The 23,819-nt window shown below is 38.4% G+C and overlaps 2 protein-coding genes across 7 annotated transcripts; one reads left to right on the top strand and one right to left on the bottom strand.

The window, feature by feature from the left end:
• The first annotated feature begins 2,824 nt into the window (after positions 1-2,824).
• On the top strand, positions 2,825-16,120 carry fxr1 (FMR1 autosomal homolog 1). Of its 6 annotated transcripts, none has more exons than XM_088622287.1 (17): positions 2,825-2,973; positions 5,681-5,733; positions 6,167-6,260; positions 6,458-6,529; positions 7,415-7,563; positions 7,859-7,952; positions 8,080-8,196; positions 8,542-8,712; positions 8,832-8,910; positions 8,986-9,095; positions 9,674-9,760; positions 9,850-10,060; positions 11,161-11,373; positions 11,678-11,878; positions 12,620-12,700; positions 14,496-14,584; positions 14,941-16,120. In XM_088622287.1, exons 1-17 carry the CDS (start codon positions 2,923-2,925, stop codon positions 15,115-15,117), a joined length of 2,049 nt encoding a protein of 682 aa, XP_088478413.1. In that variant the 5' UTR covers positions 2,825-2,922; the 3' UTR covers positions 15,118-16,120. The 6 variants fall into 6 exon arrangements, with proteins under 6 accessions (XP_088478413.1, XP_088478423.1, XP_088478403.1 ...); XM_088622297.1 differs by having other exon boundaries at positions 9,668-9,760; positions 14,502-14,584; XM_088622277.1 differs by having other exon boundaries at positions 9,668-9,760.
• dnajc19 (DnaJ (Hsp40) homolog, subfamily C, member 19) lies at positions 14,124-22,123 on the bottom strand. Its single transcript, XM_088622333.1, has 7 exons — positions 21,965-22,123; positions 20,333-20,384; positions 17,957-18,030; positions 17,282-17,361; positions 16,844-16,914; positions 16,498-16,605; positions 14,124-14,560 (listed from the first exon to the last, which is right to left on the bottom strand). Exons 1-6 carry the CDS (start codon positions 21,965-21,967, stop codon positions 16,535-16,537), a joined length of 351 nt encoding a protein of 116 aa, XP_088478459.1. The 5' UTR covers positions 21,968-22,123; the 3' UTR covers positions 14,124-14,560; positions 16,498-16,534.
• Positions 22,124-23,819: the final 1,696 nt, after the last annotated feature.

Here is a 23,819-nt window from a genome sequence, read left to right as displayed (position 1 = left end):
TATGACATATAATAACTTCACCGGTGTTCCATTTATCAATCACAACGTCTTTGAAAAACTAATCTCCTAAAATGATGTAAAAAGAAAAATCATCATATCGCATGTACAGGAACAGGTAAAGGTTTATTCCACGCTGAAAGGAAAGAAAAGAAACAGAACTTTCCGGCTGTGGAGCATTCTTCAGGTGTGTAATTATTTATACAGGTATTATATACACAGAACAGTGCAGTGCTATACTGTGTAGTCCTGTAGTATTCAGTTTGTACTATGCTACAGTGTACCGTAAGCTGTACGGTGTGTATACAGTACATACTGCGTAGTACTGTACTGTGTGGTGTATATAGTACTTGTTCAGTGTTATAATAAGTATTTATTGTACTGTACATGGATGTACTCTGTATGTACAGTACATCGTGCAGTGCTGTACAGTATTGTGGGTACATTTCTTTGTGAAGACAGCATTGTGCATTGTTGTACTGTATGTTTATGCACTGTGCGGAGATGTACTCTGAGAAGTGTTTTACTTTGTGCATACACATTGAACAGTGAGGTATGCTGTGCAGTTTTTTACTGTGAATATACTGTACATTGCATATTGTTGTACTGTGTAGATATACTGTGCAGTGATGTGCAGCCATTTTCAGTACACAGTGTGAAAAGGTACACAAGTGTTGTAGTGTGTGTTTACGTACTGTGCAGTGATGTACTGCAAAGGAACAAGTTATAGGTTTATTCCATGCTGAAAAAAAGAAGAAAGAGAACACAACGTTTCGGCCGTGGAGCCTGTGTGTTTACATACTGTGCAGTAATGTACTGTGTCTATATATACACTAAGCAGTGATGTACTCTATACAGTGTTGTTCTGTGTGTATAAAGCATGCTGTGTAGTGTTATAAAGTGTGCAGTGTTTTACTATCTGTATACATGCTGTTTAGTAATGTACTGTGTGTTTATATACTGTGCAGTGATCTACTGTGTATATACAGTACAGTGCAGTCCGTAAGTATCTGGATAGTGAAACGTTTTTTGTTGTTTTGGCTCTGTACTCCAGTACATTGGATTTGAAATGAAACAATGACTATGAGGTTAAAGTCCAGAATGTCAGCTTTAATTCGAGGGTATTTAGGTCTATATTGGGTGAACCACATAGGAATCACAGTCCTTTTTATACATACTCCCCCCATTTTAGGGGACCAAAAGTAATTGGACACATTAACATAATCTTAAAATTGTCGTGTTTAGTACTTCATTGCAAATCCTTTGCAATCGATGACTGCCTGAAGTCTGCAACCCACAGACATCAGCAGACACATGGTTTCTTCCCTGGTGATGCTCTGCCAAGCCTGTAATGCAGCCATTTTCAGTTCCTGCTTGTTTTTTGCCTTCAGTCATGTCTTCAATAAGTGAAATGCAGGCTCAATGGGATTCAGGTCAGGTGATTGACTTGGCCAGTCGAGAACATTCCACTTTTTGGCCCTGAAAAACTCCATAGTTGCTTTAGCAGGATGTTTGGAGTCATTGTCCTGCTGCAAGGTGAAATGCCGTCCAATGAGGTTTGAGGCATTTGGTTGGATCTGAGCAAATAAGATGCCTCTGTACACTTCAGAATTCATCCTGCTGCTGCTGTCTGCAGTCACATCATCAATAAAGACAAGTGAGCCAGGTCCACTGGCAGCCATACAGTACATGCCCAACCCATGACACCACCTTCATGTTTCACAGATGAGGTGGTATGAGCAGATCCTTTTTTTCTCCACACTTATTTCCTTCACTCTGGTACAGGTTAATCTTCGTCTCATCTGTCCATAAGACTGTGTCCCAGAACTCTACAGACTTTATTATTTGCATTTTAGCAAACTGTAACCTGGCCTTTCTGTTCTTGAAGCTTACAGTGGTTTGCATCTTGTGAACCCTCTGAGGTTGTGCTGGTGTATTTTTCTTTTTATGGTATAGTCTTTGACACATCCATGCCTACATCCTGGAGGGTGTTCCTGATCTGTTCAACGGTTGAAAAGGGTTTTTTCTTTACAATTGAAAGTCTTCTTCGGCCATCCACTACTGTGGTCTTCTGTGGTCTACCAGGTCATTTGCTAAGCTCACCAGTGCGTTCTTGCTTCTTAATGTACCAGTTGAGTTTGACACACCTAATGTCTGGGCTATGTCTCCGATTTATTTATTCTGATTTTTCAGCCACATGATGGTCAACTTCACTGGCATTGACACTTCTTTGGTCCTCATTTGCATCTGGAGCAACAGACTCCAGATGCAAATGCCACATCTAGAATCAACTCTAGACCCTTTTTCAGCTCTCTTGTGCATGAACTAACATTGCAATGACACACGGCTGGCCAAGAAACAACTGAGCAGCTAATTGTCCAGTTACTTTTGGTCCCCTAAAATGGGGGGGCTTATGTACTGTATAAAAAGGACTGTGATTCCTATGTGGTTCACCCAATATAGACGTAAATCGTCTATAATAGTATATAGTAATAGTGGTGTACTCTGTGCAGTGATGTACTGTGTGTGTGCATGCTGTGCAGTGGTGTACTCTGTGCAGTGATGTACTGTGTGTATACATTCTGTGCAGTGATGTACTGTGTGTATACATGCTTGCAGTGGTGTGCTCTGTGCAGTGATGTACTGTGTGTATACATGTTGAGAAGCGTTGTACTCTCTGCAGTGATGTACTGTGTGTTTACATTCTGTGCAGTGTGTATACATGCTTGCAGTGGTGTACTCTGTGCAGTGATGTACTGTGTGTGTACATGCTGTGCAATGATGTGCTCTGTGCAGTGATGTACTGTGTGTATACATGTTGTGCAGTGATGTGCTCCGTATGTACACTCCACTATGCAGACGCACGGTGCTCTGTGACGGTGTAAGTTTCTAGAATGCTTTCCCAGAGTACATTGCGTGGCCAATATGGAGGAACTGACGGTAGAAGTCCGTGGCTCCAACGGAGCTTATTACAAGGTAAAAACATTCAAATCATTCCGATAAAATAAATTATCTAAAAAGGAGAAGAAAGCTTTGTGTACGGAAATGTACAGGTTGTTTTCACGGGATTGTTCTTGCTAAATAAGTCTGTAAGAAAGTGCCTTTGACGAGGACACAAAAATGTCTGATCTTTTGTCAGTTACATTATGATTTATTTACATACTCACGTATATATGCATTTTTATATTCTAGAGTTTGATAACCCATATTATGTATTCAGTCTGGGGATATATATTTGTAAACTTAAATATTTGAACTTTTTTGGACTGATATATTCTTTCCCTTGTTAATACAGGCCTATCTCAGATGTTATTTAATAAGGATTAATATTGTTCGTTATATTGTTACGTTATTCATGTTGACAAGATCTTTGATATTTTAATGGTGGGCATAGTTTTTAATATTTTATACAAAATGAGTGGAACACGATCAGCAGTCACTGGGATTTTTAAGTACTGAATCCGTTGACTTGCTCAGCCTGGAGGTCTGGTGAGTTTAAGAGAAGTTTTATAAAAGTGCAGGAAGATTCAAATGTGTTGAGAGACGCACCTGAAGCGTCCGTGTATCTCATTCCCTTCATTTGCACGATGATGGGAAAAGCACATTTCCATTCCTTTGTTCCATTAGCCTTGTTAATATGTCAAAGGCTACTAAACAGTAGCTGTCAGTAACGTAACTATATTTTTGTTTTTATAATCCAGCTCTTAGATGTGCCGAATCTTTTTAATAAGGGCCTTTTCGTATTTCTGAAATAAAGCGTGACAGGTCTAACGACTGATATATGTTTAGGTTGGGTCTAACTGTTGTTAGGGGAACTGATTATGATAAACAGTTGAAGCAGAAGAACCCGTTCTGATTCTAATACAAAGGAATCTCCCTTGTCGTAATAATGGAAGTTGAAGGGAATGTCATTTACTTCACACTGGGGGTGGTGGACGGGATCCCCATTACCTGTAAAGCACTTTGAGTGGAGTGTCCAGAAAAGCGCTATATAAGTGTAAGCAATTATTTAAGATTGGAGGCCTGGTTTATAAAATATGTGGCACTGCATGCAGTTAAATTCACTGAAGAGTTTGTCTTGAAAACTATCTCCTGTGTTCATATGAAAATGCAGTGTTTAGTTTAGCGGTGTCTTTGATTGTGAGCTCTCTGTTTGCTTCTTCTGCATGTCATTTCACTGTTGAGTTTGACTTGCATCACTTTTGTATCTTATATGTAACAAGTAGATTATTGTACTGTCGACTCCTTAAAAAAATCAGACTTATACACTAAATGTAATACTTTGTGCCTTTTACATTTCTTAATTTCCTTTTCCTTTTTAATTTTGTTGTACATAAGCACTAAGATGTGTGATTACTAGATGTTTAGGTATTGACAGCTGTTACTGTCTGTCGAACTAACTTGTTCAGTCCATGGTAGGAAAATACATCTGTTAATAGTATTAAGTAGCTATTGTATCATGCTGAAGTTATTCCTAGAATGTCACTCAATCCCAGAGCAATATGTGGTCTGACAGCTGTTCACTGTCAATCTTGAGCTGTTGTCAGGTTCAAAGGATAGCTTGGAACTCTGAGCTATATTTAAAACATGGGCTTACACATAGCTAGTTATGCAAAAGACAGATGCTTTTTACTAAACGCAAATATTTCTGTTATGTTTTCTTTTTTTTAACTTTCTGTAGGTAAAGTAATGACTTATTACAGTATGACTTAAACAATATCTGAATACAGTGAAAAAAACAGCAGTTTATGTAGTTTCAAAGTAGAACATTTTCACAATCAGATTATTATAAAATATAATGTAATGTATAATATAATTATATAATGTAATATCATATAGTGCTTACATAAGTAAAATAAAAAAGCTATGACAGATGGAAAAGAAAAAATAGTTTTCGGAGAGAATTAATGAGAAGAGTTTAGTGGTGTTAGTCTCTGGAATTTGTCCTTTAGCAGTCATGCTGTTAACCAGCACCACTTTGCCCTTTGTACTTGTGTGGGTATGCAAATCCTTCACTAACACAAAGCAAAAGCATCTCTTAAGTATCTCATTAAATGATGTGATTCTTGTTTCATGTAAAATATGTGTTTCTCCTATTGAAGAAAAAGATAAACTGTTGTCAACAGTAGATATGTGATTTCAGACATTTGTTTCTTCGTGTATTCTGTTTAGACATTTACATAACATCTGTACAGGCTCCTTTCTCCATCTATAAACACATTGGTTTAGAAGGTTGACATAATTGGAAAAACTGTCAAGGAACTGGACCTAAACTGTCATTTACTTCAGTAGTGTACAGCAGTGGTCTTTAATTCTGTTCCTTAGAGTCTACTATGGGGCATTTTGGTAAGGTTATTGAACTAATTATACATTTAACTGGGTCAGTTTTAGTTTTAAGGTCTAAGACAAATAATGAGTTTAAATAATGAGTTTGTCTGCTTTTTCCAAGGCGCATGGTTAAATGGCTAGAGTTACACTATTGTTCTTATATGCATAATACTTGTTTAAAAAGTATTAATATCAGTTAATTTTAAACATCAAATGTAAACACATTCTATTGCATTTTGTACATTAAAATAGTATTGCGTGGGTATGCACATTGGATGACTAACAATAACTGAAGGCAGTTAGGATACATCTGGAAAATGTCATTAAGATGTAACTTGAATTCCTTATGTTTTAGGGATTTGTCAAAGATGTCCATGATGACTCACTTACCATTGTCTTTGAAAATAAGTAAGTATTTTAACAGTAACTTCGTGTTGGATTAAAAAAAAAAATCATAACCAAGCTGCTTTATGAAGAATTCAAGACAGGAAGCTCAGGTTGATCAAGTTGGAAGTGGCTCATTTTCATGCTTCTCAATTTTGCTTTGTGGAATATAAATACTGCCTTCTGCATTTGCAAGCACCTCTGAATGTGCTTTCTGGATCGGATTCTGGCAGGGGCTACTTGTTGGAGCCTGTCATGATAACTGATTTGAATGTACGTTATGCTTTATATAAAAATAATGAAAGAAATATGTGTCTGAAAGATGTATTTTTATTGTTTTAATGAGATCTTAGAATAGTAACTAAATTTGCAGTGATTATTGGATAGTGTCAGATCTTTCAGCCTTGAAAGTGAATATGCTGTAGCAGCAATAGAGTAATGATTTTGTTTCTCAAAGCTGGCAACCAGAACGGCAGGTTCCTTTCAGTGATGTACGATTGCCGCCTCCTCCAGATGCAAAAAAGGAAATTGGTGAAGGTGAAGAAGTTGAGGTAGATTTTTTAATCTGCTGTGTTTTCTGGTTTGTTTTTTATTAGTGGAATTGCTCTGTAATCTATGAGCACGTTGTCTTTAAACTTGTGTGCTGTACTGGTAATTGTTTACAGAAAGAATCTTTAGACAGCAGCTTTTGTGTTTGTCAGCTTATCTGTTTTTTCATGGCTTTTAATTTTTCGAATTCCTTACTCAGATTTACTCCAGAGCTAATGATCAGGAGCCATGTGGATGGTGGCTGGCAAAAGTGCGAATGATGAAGGGTGATGTAAGTAAAGGCTGACGTGTAAGCCCATAGTTTACTGTGTTCTGTTCGTGATGCATCACATATTTTTTCATCTTTATTTTTCACTTAAGGCAGTGAATTGGTGATTTAAACATTTATTGACCTTTAATCAGCTGCCTTATTCCTTGACTATGCCTTGTAGCCAAAGGTGACTGATGATACCAATATGGGATCCACACAGTCAGGCAGGTTGAGCAGGTGTCGTCTCTGGAGATAAGAATAAGAATGGTAACAAACTAGAGCAGGCCATTTGGCCTAACTGGCCTGTTTGGTAGTTAGTAGCTAGTTAATCTGAGGATCGCTCCAGTCATTTCCTAATTAAAAGAAACACAGTATTGGCTGCAGCAACTGGGCTGATTATCTTGTTCTCTACTCCCACAATTTTTTGTCTAAGGAAGTACCACCTGTTCATGCTTTTAAATGCACTTCCTGGTTAATGTTTTCCTGTTGAGGGTCTTGAACATCAAAGTGTTGATTTGGTCAATGTTTTTGAGGGCTTGAATACTTGTTTTAGGTCCATTCATAGTCGCCGTTGTTCGAGACTGAGACAGTTCAGCTTTTTTAGCCTTTCAGCATAAGACATTCTTTTCAGCCCTGGAGTGTATCTGGTTGCTCTTTTCTCCGGTGACTCCAGAGCAGCAATAATATCTCTATACCACGGCAACCAAAATTCTTTATTCTAAATAGGGTCTTACTAGAACATTGTACAGTTTTAACACTGCATGTTTTGGCTCAGATTTTTCAGACTCTTATCTCTGTATCCTAACCAATTTACCAGATATTTTTCAAACGATAGAGAAAGAGAAGGCAGTGTGAATAGTTTTTGCTTAGAGTATTTCTCACCTTTTTCAATTTTATGTTTTTTAGTTTTATGTTATTGAGTACGCTGCTTGTGATGCCACATACAATGAAATAGTCACCTTTGAGCGTCTTCGGCCAGTCAATCTTAACAAACCTGTGACAAAGAACACTTTCTTCAAGTGCACTGTACCAGTCCCTGAGGATCTGAGAGTTGCGTAAGTGGAATATAAAAATAAAATAGTAATGATATGATATGGTAATACATGTGTGTTATAAGGAGCATGTGTAAGTTTAAATGTAAGTTTCAGTGGAAAAGAGTAGCTACTATGGGAAAAGTATTTTAGACCTCTGCAGAAGTTGTCCATTAAGTTTTAAATAGACTATGATTTAATTGGTAACTATTTCCCAGGCAAAATATAAAGGTTTGTTTAAGGCACAGGTGAAACTGCAACTTTCACCCAGATATTTGCATTGTCATTAATAATTTAATTTTTTCAATTGTTGTTGTAGATGTGAAAATGAACTTGCACATAAGGATTTTAAAAAAGCAATTGGAGCCTGTCGCATCTTCTACAGTGTGGAAATAGGCCAATTAGTCATATTGGTGAGAGATTTTGTTTTAATTCTGTGATTCCAGTAATAAGTTTGATGTGATTTTTTTGTAAGACAGGAACAAAGGTATCATCTTAATTATTCAATGGGTTGAATTTAACTTTTGTCATTTCCTTTAGTCCACAAATGAAGCCACAATTAAGAGGGTTAACATACTGAGTGACATGCACTTGCGAAGTATTCGTACAAAACTGATGCTCATGTCTAGAAATGAAGAAGCTACGAAACACTTGGAGGTACAAATGTACTTTTGCTTGCTTGAATTTGACTATCTGAATGCACCAAGAGATTTGTTGTGACGTTAGAGAAAGCTCAGTAGAATTTACTTCTAAAATATTCTCCTTAGCTGTTTTCTGCTTTGTTCTAATATGGTTATTAACATTATGCAAAATAGTGTTTACATTTATATGCATGTATCAAATTGGAAATGACTAATTTATATTGCATTTTCACCTATTGATTGTGGATGATTTAACCTTTAAAGTACTCAGTGATACTCAGCTCTATATTTTATTTCTGAAATTTAAGTTTCTACCTCATTTCTTGCCTTTCATTGTCTAGCTTATTTCTGTTAATTACAGAGTACAAAGCAGCTGGCAGCTGCCTTCCATGAGGAGTTTACTGTGAGGGAGGACTTGATGGGTCTTGCCATTGGAAGTCATGGCAGCAATATTCAGCAAGCAAGGAAAGTGCCAGGAGTTACAGCAATTGAACTGGAGGAAGACAGCGGTACGTTTAGAATTTATGGAGAGGTGAGTGAAGTGCTTGGAATTTGGTTATTCATTAACTGCTTTATAACTTGGTTGTACTATCATGCCTTTACCTCTCTAAACCTCTCTCTTTTTCAAACCTCTGATGTTTTTCCCTAAAGAGTGCTGAAGCAGTAAAGAAGGCCAGGAGTTACCTTGAGTTTATAGAAGACTCTGCTCAGGTTCCTAGACATTTGGTTGGTAAGTAAGTTTTTGTTTTGTGCTTTAAAAGAATATGCTTTGAGCACTTTTTCATATGTGTTTTGACATTTTCAGGAAAAGTGATTGGTAAAGCTGGAAAAGTCATCCAAGAAATTGTGGATAAATCTGGAGTTGTACGAGTCCGAATCGAGGGTGACAATGACAACAGACATCCCAGGGAAGAGGTAAACTCTTACATTCCTGCTGCAGTTTGACCAAAGTACAAGGAGCAATGTAAAGGAACAGTGTAGTTATCCAGAACATCCATGCGATTCTTGTAACTCACATTTCAGTTCAATAGAATTTTTTAACTTTGAATTTTTTTTTTGTTTGGATACAACTAGAAAAGAGCCCATTTGAATATTTGAATTTTGTAAAGGAGAACGGCTCCACAGCCGAAATGTTGTTTCTTTTCTTCTCTTTTCAGCATGGAGTAAACCTTTACTTGTTCCTAGGCATGCTGAAGCAGCTACATACTTGAACTATTTGAATTTTGTGTCCAGCAGTGGTTTGCTTTGGTGAATGTTCTGTTTTAACAACATTCAAGTTTTCATAAAAACCCTTTATATTTATGTACTCCACGAAGCTAAAAATTAAAACTGGATGGTGACATGATGTCAGAGTGATACAATAAAAAATATGAAACTGAGGTGAAGAAATTCAAGAAATTGTGTGCTGGGATGTCACAGTTTGTATTGAGGTGTTTTATTTTATCTCAAAAGAATAGTCAGAATAACATGTTAATTTTGGTCTATTGATGCAGGGAATGGTTCCTTTCACATTTGTTGGCACAAAGGAGAGTATTGGGAACGTTCATGTTCTTCTGGAGTATCACATTTCCTACCTTAATGTAAGTTCGTACCAGTCATCCTTAAAGGCTAGTTAAAGGAACAGCAGCTCCCACCTAAGTTAATCTTCATGAATTTTGCTTGCTTCCAGGAGGTCGAACAGCTGAGAATGGAAAGGCTGCAGATAGATGAACAGCTCCGGCAGATAGGGATGGGCTTCAGGCCTTCGTCCAGCCGGACTGCTGAGAAAGATAAAGGCTACACGACGGACGAGAGCACCTCTGCTTCCTCCCTGCATGGCAGCCGCTCCTACAGCGGCCGAGGCCGGGGACGCAGGGGCCCCAACTACACCTCTGGATATGGTAACTCCTCCTCGTGGCTGATGGACCTCCACTGCGATCAGCACAGACGTCAGGGTCATGTTCAGAAAAGCCACTACTGAAAAATGCTACTGCATTTACTGTGAGGGTATGACTGAATTGGACAGGTTCAGTGATGTGGCTTTCCAGTCATTCTTCAAAGTTGTAAATAGTTTTACTACTTCACACGCCAGAAGGCTCAACAGCAGAAACATTTAATTTGACTCTCAGCGTGGAAGTAACGTCTGTGTGCAGTGTGTTGTTTCTTACTGTTTCTTACATCTGAGTAAAACAATGATACAGATGTGAAATCTATATATCTTGCCAACAATACGATGCTGAATTTCATCTTGATAATCAAAAGCTCGTTGAGGTCCTTGGATTAAGTGGATTAAGGTGTGTCAAATGGCCTCCTCTCACTTGTAACCATTCTTATTTAAATTTCAGTGTGATTTTCATGGCAGCAAACACTGTTCTTTTTTTCGTGGAATCACAGTCTGATTCCCAATCATGTGCATTAATTATTTTTTAATTATATTTATTTTAATTTACTTAACAATAGAATAACAATTTAATGTTTTTTTCATGCTGTTATTTCAATGTCGGTAGCATCCTGTTTGGGACAACTCTTCAGTCTGGATTAGTACAGAGCACTAATCACCAGCCATACGGCTGCCTAGTTAACCACTTTAACTCAGATAAAAACAGGCCAATTCTCCATATAATGGACTCAGACTGCCAAACATTTAATTGATTATGGTATTCCTAAAATAAAGCATGTAGAAATAAGCAAACCTGCTTGCTTAAAAAAAACTCTGTTGACACTTAGGATTCCAAGCACACAGAGTATTCCAAGTTCATAATACTGTACCAACGCCTGGCAGTAATCAATAATACATGCCTTTTACCAGTTGATAATTTTTAAAGATTGAACCTTAATGTTCAGAGTTTTCCCATTTTAAGTAAAACTCTAGAAATGGCAGGTTAATATGAAATACCAGCAGTCAGATCGAATGCAGAAGTGTTTATCGCACAACCCCTTTGGCTGACCGTGAGGGGGTGGTGAGTTGGCAACACTGTGTGATGTGACCCCTATGCGTTAGGCACAAATTCGGAGCAGTCCAACGCGTCGGAAACGGAGTCGGACAGGAAGGACGAACTGAGCGACTGGTCCCTGGCAGGGGAAGACCGCGACCGGGAGCTGAGGCACCAGCGGGACAGCAGGAGGCGGCCGGGGACGGGCAGGGGCCGTGGAGCCACTGGAGGCAGAGGGCGGGCAGCAGGGCGGGGCAGTGCCATCTCCTCCATCAGCTCAGGTACCACCTTTGGCTCCTTATTCATGTTACTATTTGGTAGCGTGCATTGCACCATCTCAGCGTTGCAGTTTAATATTTTTCAGCATTTTACATTTACGTGTGTCTTTCAGAAACTTGGTTTTTGATTGCTGTATGTCTGCAAGTTATTTGGTATCAACTCATTTCAGCTTGTTCTGTATTCAGAACCTCTTCATGTGCTCAAATTAATGTTGTTAATGCACAAATTTGCTTTAATACTGTCTTTTATTTGTGTTCTGAAAAATAACTCTTCAAGTGAAGAATTTCCTGTTCTTTCACCCTGTAGTGCTCAAAGATCCTGACAGCAACCCTTACAGCATATTGGACAACACTGAAACGGACCAGACTGCTGACACGGACAACAGTGATTCTCACCACAGCGCCAGCCGGCGCCGGCGCTCCCGCAGGCGCAGGACTGATGGGGACGCCACAGTTATCGATGGCATGACAGAGTCCGATAGTGCATCGGTCAATGAGAATGGTATAGGTAAGCAGAGTTTGTGGGTCAAGCTATTCATAGCCCTATAAAATAATATTCATATACCAAATGTGAAAAGGGTATCGCAAATGTTAGGTGTACTACAGCAGGATTAAATTAAGGGCTTTTAGTCACTGATGAGTGGGAGAAAGGTATACAGTAGGCTGGTGCTGTCAGTGGTGCAGGTAAACCAGTAGGTGGCGCTCTTCCCTGTGAGCCAGACCAATCTTCCAGTGTGGCGACTGCAACACTGTGCTCTGGGAGGTGCCATCCTTTGTCTGAGACTTTAAGCTTAAGTCCGGACAGTTTGCTCTTTAAAGATCCCACAGTACCTTTCAGAAGAAGAGGGATGTTAACCCTGGTGTCCTGGTTAGGTTTCACTGTGGGCTTGCAGTGTCTGGCCTCCTTAAACGTTCCCTTCTCCACCTGATCTGCTAATCTCCACATGGGTGCTGTACCTCAGTGGCTAATGAAGAGGGCACCCTCATACATGTTAGGGATCCTTTAGGACAAAAAAATTCACTTGAAAATTCAGAGAAATACCATAAAAGCTTAATCTACGATTGCTTGTCTTTTAATTTTCATTGCAGTAATAAACAAGCTCATGATGTCCGAGTTAACATTCATAGCTTTGTTCACTACTGATATTAAATGTATGTAGCATTTTAGATAACGAACAACCCCCAATAGATTAATTTAGTATTTTAGTTTTCCTTGAAAAAGAGGTTTTCGTCAAATTTCCTTTTGTAGATGATTTGGAGGCAAAACCTCAGCGGCGTCACCGTAGCCGCAAGCGGCGTCTCCGCCCACCGGCAGAAGACAGGCAGCCAGGTAACAGGCGGACACAGCTCTGTGCGGCCCGTGTCCCGTAGCAGCATGAGAGAACGTGCCGTCCCTAGGCCAATGGCATACAGTGCCCCTGCCCTCCCCCCTTTTCAACAGCTTTACTCCAGGAACAATACAGAGTGAAGTGACACAAGAATGGAACTGCATCCCCTGATCCGATCCATGTGGACAGAAAGCAGTGGATCTGTGGAGAGATGGAGTCTGTACAACACTTGGGGCCATATTGATAAGGCATTTTTTTGTCACATCAGATGAACATTAAGTTACAATCAGAGAAGGCCAGTGTTGGCCATATTACTTAATTGCCAGTGACAAGAAGCTAGTAAGTCTGTTTCCTGATTGATCCCAAGGAATCTGCTTCCACAAAATGACTTGGAAGTTTGATATCCCAATGTACTTTTCTTACTGTGAAGTGCTCATATAAGAGTATCAAAACCCTAATGTTACAAAATCAGAGATACCCGAAGGGATCTTAAATTAATTTGCAAGGCATTTCAAGTTACTTTTTTCAAATTTATTTTCTTATATTATTTAAGAGAAGTGAGAACTTCAGGTATTGGTACGTTTTATAAATATGGTCCTTAGTCTGTGTTCACTGGTGGTCCTTAATGTGGAGACACCATCTCTACAGATTCTCTTTTTAAAACATTATGATTTTGAGAACACATTCTCTCTTTGGGGTTAAATTCCAGTTCTATTAAATTAAATTATAATTAAATTATATCCCAGTCCTATGTTTTACAATGCATGCCACTGGAGACTCATATTTTTTAGACTGAACTATTAACTAATACTGTATTATTGCTTCTTACAAACTAAACCTCTAATACACCTGTGCTGTCTTTTTGCCTAAGATCTAATGTTTGGTTTTGAAGTAGCTGTGGCTGCTTCTTAGGTGTGTTTATATGCCAAAGAAAAACTCTGTTCTGTATGTACAACAATAAGATTTCATTTTCAGGGTGATTAACCTTTCTTGTTTTCCCTGATATTTCTGTGCATGGGGAAAATCACTCCTTAAAGAAAATGTCTGTCATGCATTGATTAATCAGTTCATGAAAACAGATACAGTGATACACATCTTATCTTTGCTTCTATTGATGAGTCAGCTTTGTTTACTGTGTAGAAAAGTAATAATGGCATGGGGAAAATACTTAAAAACGTATAGCTTGGAGGAACTTTGCATTTCATTTCTACTGCACATTGCTTTATCCTTTTCAATATCAATGCTTTGTTAAAGCTGCTTTCACTAAATGGACACTTCCATTTCTGAGAAAGTGCTTACAGCTGAAGCTGTATGCAGAGAACTATTTAACACATCTCAGCACAGTATTTCATTTGCTTCTGTTAAATCTTAAAAGCATTTGCAAAAAAATGTTAAAAATTCAAAAAATACAAGGATGGAATTAAATAATTATAACACCCTTTTTATTATGATAAGAGTAAGAGTATCTAAGAGCACCAGTGATGTGTCTTGTTGGACTAAGCACATTGTAGGATTGCAGCTTTAGGATTAAAAATACAGAGGAACAGTTGTACCTTAGTTACAAATAAGACATACCACAACGGTCAGTTAATCGCCTCTCCATACTACTACATGTAGTCCCTTCCCACATCGGTCAGTGTGCAAAGAGCCACCGTACACTATTCATGATTTTTTTTTTCCAGAAAACAAAACTATTCCTGATTGAACTTAAGGACAATTTATTCTTCCTAAAATCAGTTTTTTTATGCATGAAACTATAATTCAGTAGATGAACCTTTAGAATTCTTTGTGTTCTAGTTACAGTGGCGGATTATATATCACGTGCTGAATCACAGAGCAGACAAAACCCACCAAAGGATAATCTGAAAAAGAACAAAAAGGAAATGGTAAGCTTCGGTCACTTATTGGGGGGGGGGGGGGGGAAGCATTTAGTATAAATAAAACACTCATTTAATTGTAATATGATGTTTGGCGGTAACAATTGTAGTAGTATAAAAAGTTTTTTTAACCACTACCATACAGTAAACTGCAACACAACACAAACCTTTGCATCATGAGACAGTTATAATGTGATTCTTGAATTGGTTTAACTTCTTGCTTTTTTCCTTACATTTCTAAAAACAAGTACATGCATGAAAACCTGCATCTTTGTAAGTCTTTTAATCCGGCATAGAAACTGGTCCTGTTTATAGTAAGTGATGCTTGACTTGGTGTTTCAACATGCCTTTTTTCTGTGTGTTAGGGGCAAGTTGATCTCATAGAAGAACACAGCACATTGGAAAAGATGATAAATGGTCCTAGTAATGGATCTGGTGACGAACTAGGAAAGTTTCAATGCACTCCTACTGAAAGAACGCAGAAGGTAACTTATCAAGGTGATGGAAATAATCAAGAAACCGTGCTGAATGGGGTCTCTTAAGTAACTCAATCTAAATCTAACAGTAACTTTCATGTTACAATAGTGCTTGTACAAGCTTGCCAAAGATAGAAATATGGACTGCCAGATTTTTTTACTGCACTTTTCAGTTCCTTCATACTGGAACGCAATGGGATAGATCCAGAAAATATAATAAGTACAAATTACACTTAGTAAGTTCAAAGTACATTATCAGATGTTGTGCCTTCAGAAAGTAGATTCAACATAAGAAGTTTGCTGGCCGTAGAAAACATAACTCTTGTTGAATAAGACGATTACGGGAAGACCCCTGACATCCTAATACCTGTTATGAAAAGTATTAGCTGCTTTTGTTACGTTTTAATATGCAACCACTTCTTCATAAGAGGAAATTTAGTAAATGCAGTCAAAAAATTGCACTGAATTGTACTTTTCCCATTAGAATTTGTCAGTCTGGAAACTGGTCTGTTTTACTCAAACTTTGTTGTCCATTTTTTTAAATGCTGTAAGACAATTCCTGCAGAATGCTGGAGGAATGGATTTTACTTCTTGTCTGCAGGAACACTGGAGAGATATTGGCAGTGACTGTTTTGCAAAGGGGCTTTGTTTGGTTTATTTATTTAAAAATGTACAGTATTTAAAAACAAAGCATAGATTTTGTTTAAACACTAAACTGGCTGAAAGTGTTTCAAAACATTAATTGAACTACTGAAAGATCAATTTCCAGAATTTTTTTTGTTATGTAAACTGTTGGTTAGTCCGGGATTTTTTTAAATTATCCTTTTGGTTGTTGTGCAATATGTTTTGTATGCAGGTAGTTCTTAAATAAAACTTGATCTTCCATCTTTCGACTTGAATATGTTACCTTTTTTAACTTTCACAATTCTGTATCAATGTTTTCATTTTCATAAAAATAAAAGACTCCTGTGTGTATATACAGTGCTTACTTGGTTAGACAGCTATTTACTCTGTCAAATCAGTTCTCTGATGACAACATTAAACTCAAAAGCCTGCATTTTACCATTGATCCAGTGTTGATGTTTGCTTTGGCAATCTATAATCTTTTAATAAACTTAATGTTCAAAAAAGACAGTTACACACAGAGACTGTTAATCTGTGCTCATCATGGAGGGCCTAACAGAGGTTTCAGATTAATGGTACTTGTCATCAGCTGTCATTTAAATGAGAAACTATTTCCATCATTTTGTGAAACTGTAAGAGTTGATTACAATACCTTAACTCTCCACTAAAAAGAGTATTATTAAGATAAATACCAGTCACTGCATTAGTTATGGAAAATGTGAAAAATGTTCATATAATAACGTGCAAACATCTTAGTGTTTATTATAACTACTAAAAACGATTCCAAACATTATTTAAAAAATCTTTAACACTCATCCCAACCATTCTGTGCAATAAAAAGATCTTCCATTTATCTCCTCTACTTCTTAGCTTGTCCATCAAGCAAGTCTTTAGCTTCATTAATTTTTGCTGCCAGATAGGGAGATCCACCTAAAAAAAAGCCAATGGTCAATCGTAAGGAAGAATGAACATATCGCAGTTATAATATTTGTGAATTATTTTACTTTAAAGTAGATCTCTCAGGCCCACTATAGAAACACTGAGGAAAATGTATTTTCTAACAACATACATTCATACCACAGTTCTAGAATATAAAATAGCCCATATTGGTACAAATGGCAGAGAACAAATATTTATTATACAAAATAGAACAATATTTTATACATACCTCTATCTGGATGATTCAATACCATTATCTTTCTGTGTGCTTCTCTTATCTTAGCTTTGTTGGCAGTAGGGCTAAAGGTAATTAAAAGTGAAAATTTACCAGGGGGTAGATGCATGGGTATTAAAGTCAATTATGTTGAATTTAAACTAAGAATGATTGTAAACTGGTTTCACATCACTTTCAAGTGCAGGTAGGAAACCTCAACTACATTTCAACAGTTTATAGTTTTATGTGAAAGTGTAGGTGCATATATTAAAATAACTGAACATCTTTTTCAAATAGGTAAGTGGGCTAACCCTTAAAATCTTAACAACATCTCTGTCCTTATAATCAATAGATTCTTAATCACTGTAGAAAAAATGTATTCCAATTATTCTTTTCACAAAAATGATAAAGGATTATTTAATGGTGACTATATGAGACTCTGAATTGACATACCTAACCCCCAAAATAAGGGCAGCTTCTCTCTTGGACATTTTTGGCTCAAACCCACCTCTATAGTACCCACCACTGAAAGCCTGTAATTGTAATAAGAACATAATTAAGGATACAGGGAAAGGGAAGCTATTTTGCTTATCTTGCCTGATTGGAGATTTAGTAGAAGGATGAATTTATAGTACATGTTGCTACTTCCTGCATGGATCACTTATCTTTCTGTAATTCCACTGTGGCTGTTTCCATTTGCAACTTACTTTACTTTTGTATCATTACTAATTATAACTAATTTGTTAACTGTACCAGAATCTAAATCTGTGACACAGCTCAACAAGAGCAATGGGCCTGAACTGAATCCTGCGAGTACACTGTTACTTACATCAGCCCTGTGAGGGGTTATGTCTAGTCCCGGATTCATGTGCAAACTTAACATTGGATTCCCATGGCTTTTAAGAGAATTACAAGCATTTATAGCAGCTGTAGGAAAATCAGCTAGACAGACATATTAGAAATCCTTCAAAACCATTCTTTTGTTTATAATTTCCATCAGCATTTCAGCTTTTTATAGATAGAATGAGCTAAATATGAATCTTCAATATCTGAAATAAGCAGGTCAGTTTTCATACTGAATTTTCTGCAAAGCTGAACTTGTTGGAAAGACGGAGCGGACTGCCTTACAGACTTCGGAAGACTCTGGAGGGCTTGTTTTACTTGAGGTTCCATGTGCTTCATTGCCTGCACAGCGTAACGGCCTAAAACAGGAAGAGCGAGATGTCAGGCAAAGCGTTTCAATTTTTTCATGAATGAACCAGTGGCGTGCCGTTTTTTTCTGCAACTCATGCTTTGCATGCCCAATAATGTGCGAACCATGTTAACAGTCTATATCACTACAGTTATTAGAAAACCAGGGTACTGCTGTGAGTGCTACTGATGGACCAGTAGGTGGGACTCTTCCCCCTGAACCAGAGTTTCTAAAACTAAGCACTGGGCAAAGTGCGGGCAAAGGTGCTGAACCTCAGATGAAATCCTAAACCAAGATCCTAACAGCTTGGTCATTAAAGATCCAGTGGAATTGCTTGTAAGAGCATGGATGTTAAACGTGGTGCCCTGGCCAGATTTCAGTCAGGGCTCTGTACAGTCTAACCCCAATTATGTTCCCCCTTTACCTACCTAGCTTTCACTCAACTGAAGCACACATGTAGGTGCTGCACATCAGTGGATGAAGTGAATCCCCCCCGTATGTAAAGCACTGGTATGAAAAACGCCAAATAAATGCAAAGAATTTAAGGCTAGATAGATGTAAGTCAGGATCTAAGAAATCACCCTTTTTTTCCCAGCTGATGTAATGCATACGTTACGTCTCTTTTTCTGATCAACATGACGCCAATTGTGCTGATCTGTCTACAAATCACGCTTTGGAAAAGGCAGCTAAGAAGTGAATCTCCCTTGCTGTGGAATACAGGTCAATAGTGTCTCTGTTGCATCATGGGATGAACATGTCGAGAGTTGAAGTGTAAATGGATAAAGAATTATTTTCTTGCAGACAAGAATATAAGATTAAACTTATGAGAGCACATACAGAAAAGCAGGGTAAGGCTTGAAAGGGTATTCCACTGAAGCAATCTACAAGATCTCTGAAGACACTCTTCTGCTGGCCTTGTCTACTTTTTGTCAATGATGTCACAGAGCTCACCAGCAACACTTGTAAACTGCTTGGACATCTGGACAAGCTCACAGCGATCTTCAGTTACACAAGACAGTGAGAAACTTCCTTATGGGACAAACGAGATTCAAAATGTCTTGATCAAAGCAGTATAGTCCATTCTGTCATTGCCAAAAATGCTGTAAGTCTTGTTCACTGGTCACAGTAAAGAAGGACTTTCTTAAAATATTTGGAAAGAATTGCACTTTTTTCTTTTTTGCAAGGTGGTCTTTGAAACAGGGGAAAGGAGATTGCCCTCTGTTTGACCTTGAGGTGGAACTGTCACTCGAAGCAGAGCAGCTCTGACTGAAAAACTTTATGTTCCTCGTCCTCCTCTATAATGTCCACAATGTGGGACGTGCTGCTGACATGATTCCAAAGGAGATACACAATATCCGGTTTGGTACTCGCTAGAATAATTAAACTTTTCAGAAAGCAAACTATTGTTTAGTTTTAAAAGTTGTCAGAGCTTAATTCACATGCATCTACGCACAACAGGTGAGAGTAGACAGATGCCTAAATGAGCTCTTAGTATATATTCTCAGTTCTAACTTACCCTACTCTACTACAATGGCGTGAGGGTCTTTCTCTGCTTTAAAGCACAGACAGACACTTCCACGCAACTACCTGATCAGTGGACATCTGAAGCCCTGCTGGCTGTCCCAAAGAAACCGCTTGGGTATCTGTGTACCCTACTGGGTTATAAAGCACAGCCCTTTCTGAAAAAAGACAAATGAAATTTAGATTTCAGTAAGGCAAGCAAAAAGCTTTCATTATAGTTGACTTGCTGCCAGAATTAACTTATTGGCTGGATTTAATCATTGTGTGCACATTACAAAAAGTTTTATACCATGCACAAAATGCTATATGCTTGCTTCACAGCACGCCACTGGAAAGAGCACAGAATAAGACATCAAAATTAGGGATTAGAAAAAATCAACCACTATTCAAGTCACCAGTAAAACCAGGAATCCTGAGAATATATTAACTCTAGACTCTGATGCTTTTATTAGTCTGTGCAGCATAGACAAATAAGTTTACACATACTTGTTATTCTTTAAATACAACTGAGAATGCTGCACTTCACCTCAAGCCTTTTGAACTATCACTGTAGAAAGCCATGAAAGTCACAAGAATTACCGAACTTCAAAGCATTTTACAAAGTGGCACAGGCTTGTGTGGTGTCAAATTTGGAATTCAACATACAAACATTAATACTTGAAAACCCACTTCACAGCAATTATTTAAAAATGAAAGGGGAAAGTGAATTGGTTATGATGTAAAATAGTTTTTAAAACCCTTAATTCAATATAAAGAGGTAACTTTGTACAGAATGTCTTCAATTTACCAACCAGCGAATCCCGCAGCCGCTACTGTCAGGCCAACTGCTATCATAGTGCTGGCCTGCAAATAAAAGCAAGACAAAGACCCTTGATTACACAGTCGCTCTAATTGATAGATGAAAAAAATAATTACACTTTCATCTGCAGACTAGAGAAGACAGGGAGATAGGCAACAATAACCGCCAGCACTTCATCAGTATGAAATTACACGTTGTAATTCTTAATTATTTACATTTACATCCTCAATTTCCTGTTACTGGGGTTTTCTCAGGAAAACAATTCCAGTAACCTCCGGACTTCCAAAATGACAAAAGAAATAGTGACTGGCCGTTATGTCATATTTATACAGTTTGTTTTTTTTGCATGTTGCTCCATTGTACTTTTTGGAAATTAATCTGTATAAACCTATGCACATTTTGCACATATTTTTATTGTTTTTACAGTGACTATGATCATCATATTTTGCACACACCTCTGTATTTATTTTTATTTATTTATTTTGTATAACGTTTCGTCTATTCTGATGTCTGTTTTTGCTTGTCTTGGGCTGGACTGCTGTAACACATCAATTTCCCTATGGAATCAATAAAGTCTTATCTTATCTATCTCTCTCTCATCCTAGCGTTAATCCCGCATCAGCAGGGTCCGCTTGTCAGCGCGCCCGTCTCCATTTGGTGGTTTGAACCAAATCTTTGAGCTGACGTTGCCATTAAATAGGACTGAGAAATACTCCAACCGGCGCATCGCTCCGCCTGCCGTCGGAGGGGGGGGGAGGAGATCAAAGTAATGTAGCCAATTCATAGAGGGGGATTATTAGGAGGCCATGATTGGTAAAGGCCAATGGGAAATTTGGCCAGGACGCTGGGGTTACACCCCTACTCTTTTCGAGAAACGCCCTGGGATTTTTAATGACCACAGAGAGTCAGGACCTCGGTTATAGGTTTCATCCGAAGGACGGCGCCTGTTTACAGTATAGTGTCTTCGTCACTATACTGGGGCATTAGGACCCACATGGACCGCAAGGTGAGCACCCCCTGTTGGCCTCAATAACACCTCTTCCAGCAGCAACCTTAGTTTTTCCCAGGAGGTCTCCCATCCAGGTACTGACCAGGCTCACACCTGCTGAGCTCCAGTGGGCTGCCAATTGCAGGGTGACATGGCTGCTGGCTCTTTATCTTATCTATCTATACAGTTAAAAAAATATCCATGCTGATAACAAAACGTTCTGTTCTTTTTCTACTTACAAATTCATCCAACTTAACCACTATCCCCAGTACAATATGACTGGACTTAATAGCGTTAATGTCTTGAAATGTGTTCTTAATAATCATATCGTATTCAAATCGTGCGCCTAAATTCTGGACACCAAGAAAAGCTGTGTTCAAATGAAACTTCCGTGTTGTTAATAACAGCATAGCTACTGGTGTCCTACCGCTATGTTTATCAGCTTGCCTTACTTTTAGGTAGTAACTAATCAATTTTCGCTATTTTTCGAAGAAAAACATAGCTAGCAGGTGTGCTAGAGTTAGTGCAGACAGCTAAAATAATGCCGTTTCCCAGTTTGTGCATGGGAAGACGGCCGTCAGTCTTATTGTTTAAGCAATAGCGTTCTTCATTACCAGAAGCAGGGCTTTTACTCACCATCCTCTGCGCTATGTTTTTGTAATCGTGACAACCATGTGCGTGACCTTATTTTGTTTTCAGACTCTGCTCCCGAGCAGGAACGGCCAGGCTTCCCGAGCGTTTCCACACCGACATGAGGTCACGCCGCGCACTGCCGGAAAGCGACGCAGCCTGTCGCGGCGAGGCGTGATTGACACCCTCGCGCCGCGCGCGCCCGCGCAGCCGGGCCGAGCCACGAGCGCGTGCCTGCTCGTCTGGCTCCGGGACACTGTGGCGCAACACGAGAAATAGAACCGCAATATAACTGAGCTGAACAACAACAAGTTGTGCATGGCGGAGCTGAGCCCTAAAAAGCCTGACATCACAGCCCTCGGCCACTCAAGACTGTTGACCGGACAAGACCGTTAGCTAGATTTCCTGAATTGCATTGAAATTAATCGATTTCCCTTCGGGATCAATAAAGTCTTATCTATTGTATCTTCACCAGTATACGAATTGTAACCAGTGGGTGAAGACTGCTGTGGGTATTATCTTGCTAATTTTAAACACGGCAATGAATAAAAAAATAGATTAGCTGATGTGTGGGCGCGTACTGGCGCACTCTGGCTGCCGTCGCATTATCCAGTGGTTCTGCACACTGGGGATGGAGGGGATCCCCATTACCTGTAAAGCGCTTTGAGTGCAGTATCCAGAAAAGCGCTATCTAAGTGTAAGGATATTATTTATTTAAAATACATCAAATCCAACAGTAATGTAATTTCTGAAAAGCGAGAAGTTGTCTGCCTGTTGATTTTGCATTTTTAATAAAAATATTAAAAATATGTCTTTATTTCCTTTTTTGACCCTATTTATCTGCAAGGATATTTATAGTGATACATTTATGATATGTCATATAAATACAAATTAACTGCAGATGAAAAACTATAATACTAGCATACAAGGAATCATTTTTCTGGACCTTTTCAATAATCATGGTGGTAGTTTTTTCATGGTCCATTTATTAATGTTCTTTTTGGTGAAACTAGAAAAAATCTGAATTATTTAATTTTGCACCCTCCCTGTCACCAATACAGCATATCAGTGGGAACCTCACACACATCTCAAAGGCTCCTTTGAACTTGGTACCACATGCAAACCCTTCTCTGTACTGCAACCTGAAAGGCCAACTGCTGGCACCTTTCTGACAGCAGGGTTGTCTTTTGCTCTGGAGCTTGAGCAGAGCAGGACTTGGGTAGACCACTGTGGAGCTCTGTTCTTGTTTAGTACAGTACCAGTCATAATTCCAGAATTTCTGGGGCTTTGATCTTTGTCCTCTGAAATTTGTATATAGTGCTCCAACTGATTGCTTTTACTATAATTAATTAATAGAGTGTACAGACAATATGATGCACAAACTGTAGCTTAATATACCAGGGGAGTATAAAGACAGGGTACAAACTTCGGGAGGCTGTTCAACACTTCTACCTCATACAACAGCACGGTATATGTTATCAGTAATTGCTCACTGTTTAACCCCTTGAATAAAGCCTAGCTAAGTGAAGTAACTAGCTCATGACCTAGATATCTGCTGATAACTGTCTCAATAAAATGTGTGTAATTTTGGGAAAGTTAAAGTTAAAGTTAAAGGTCTTGTTAAATTAGATCGAACCCGAACAGTTACAAGATAAAACGTTGTTTGTTTGCCTAGAATATGTTTGCCCCTTGTAATTTGTGGGTGAAAACCAAAATTTTTAGGATGCTTCTGACAACAGTAGATATGGAATGCAGTTCAAAACCCCATAAACTATGCCTCTACTCAGTGTGGAAAACACTCTAGTTACACAATAACATGAAAAAGGTCCTAATTATTGACTTGTTCATTTGCATAATTACA

This window comes from Lepisosteus platostomus, chromosome 2 (assembly GCF_059453375.1).
Source record: "Lepisosteus platostomus isolate fLepPlt1 chromosome 2, fLepPlt1.hap1, whole genome shotgun sequence".
Lineage (NCBI taxonomy): Eukaryota > Metazoa > Chordata > Actinopteri > Semionotiformes > Lepisosteidae > Lepisosteus > Lepisosteus platostomus.
Note: the sequence above shows the minus strand (reverse complement) of the source record. Positions and strands in the feature narration are given on the sequence as shown.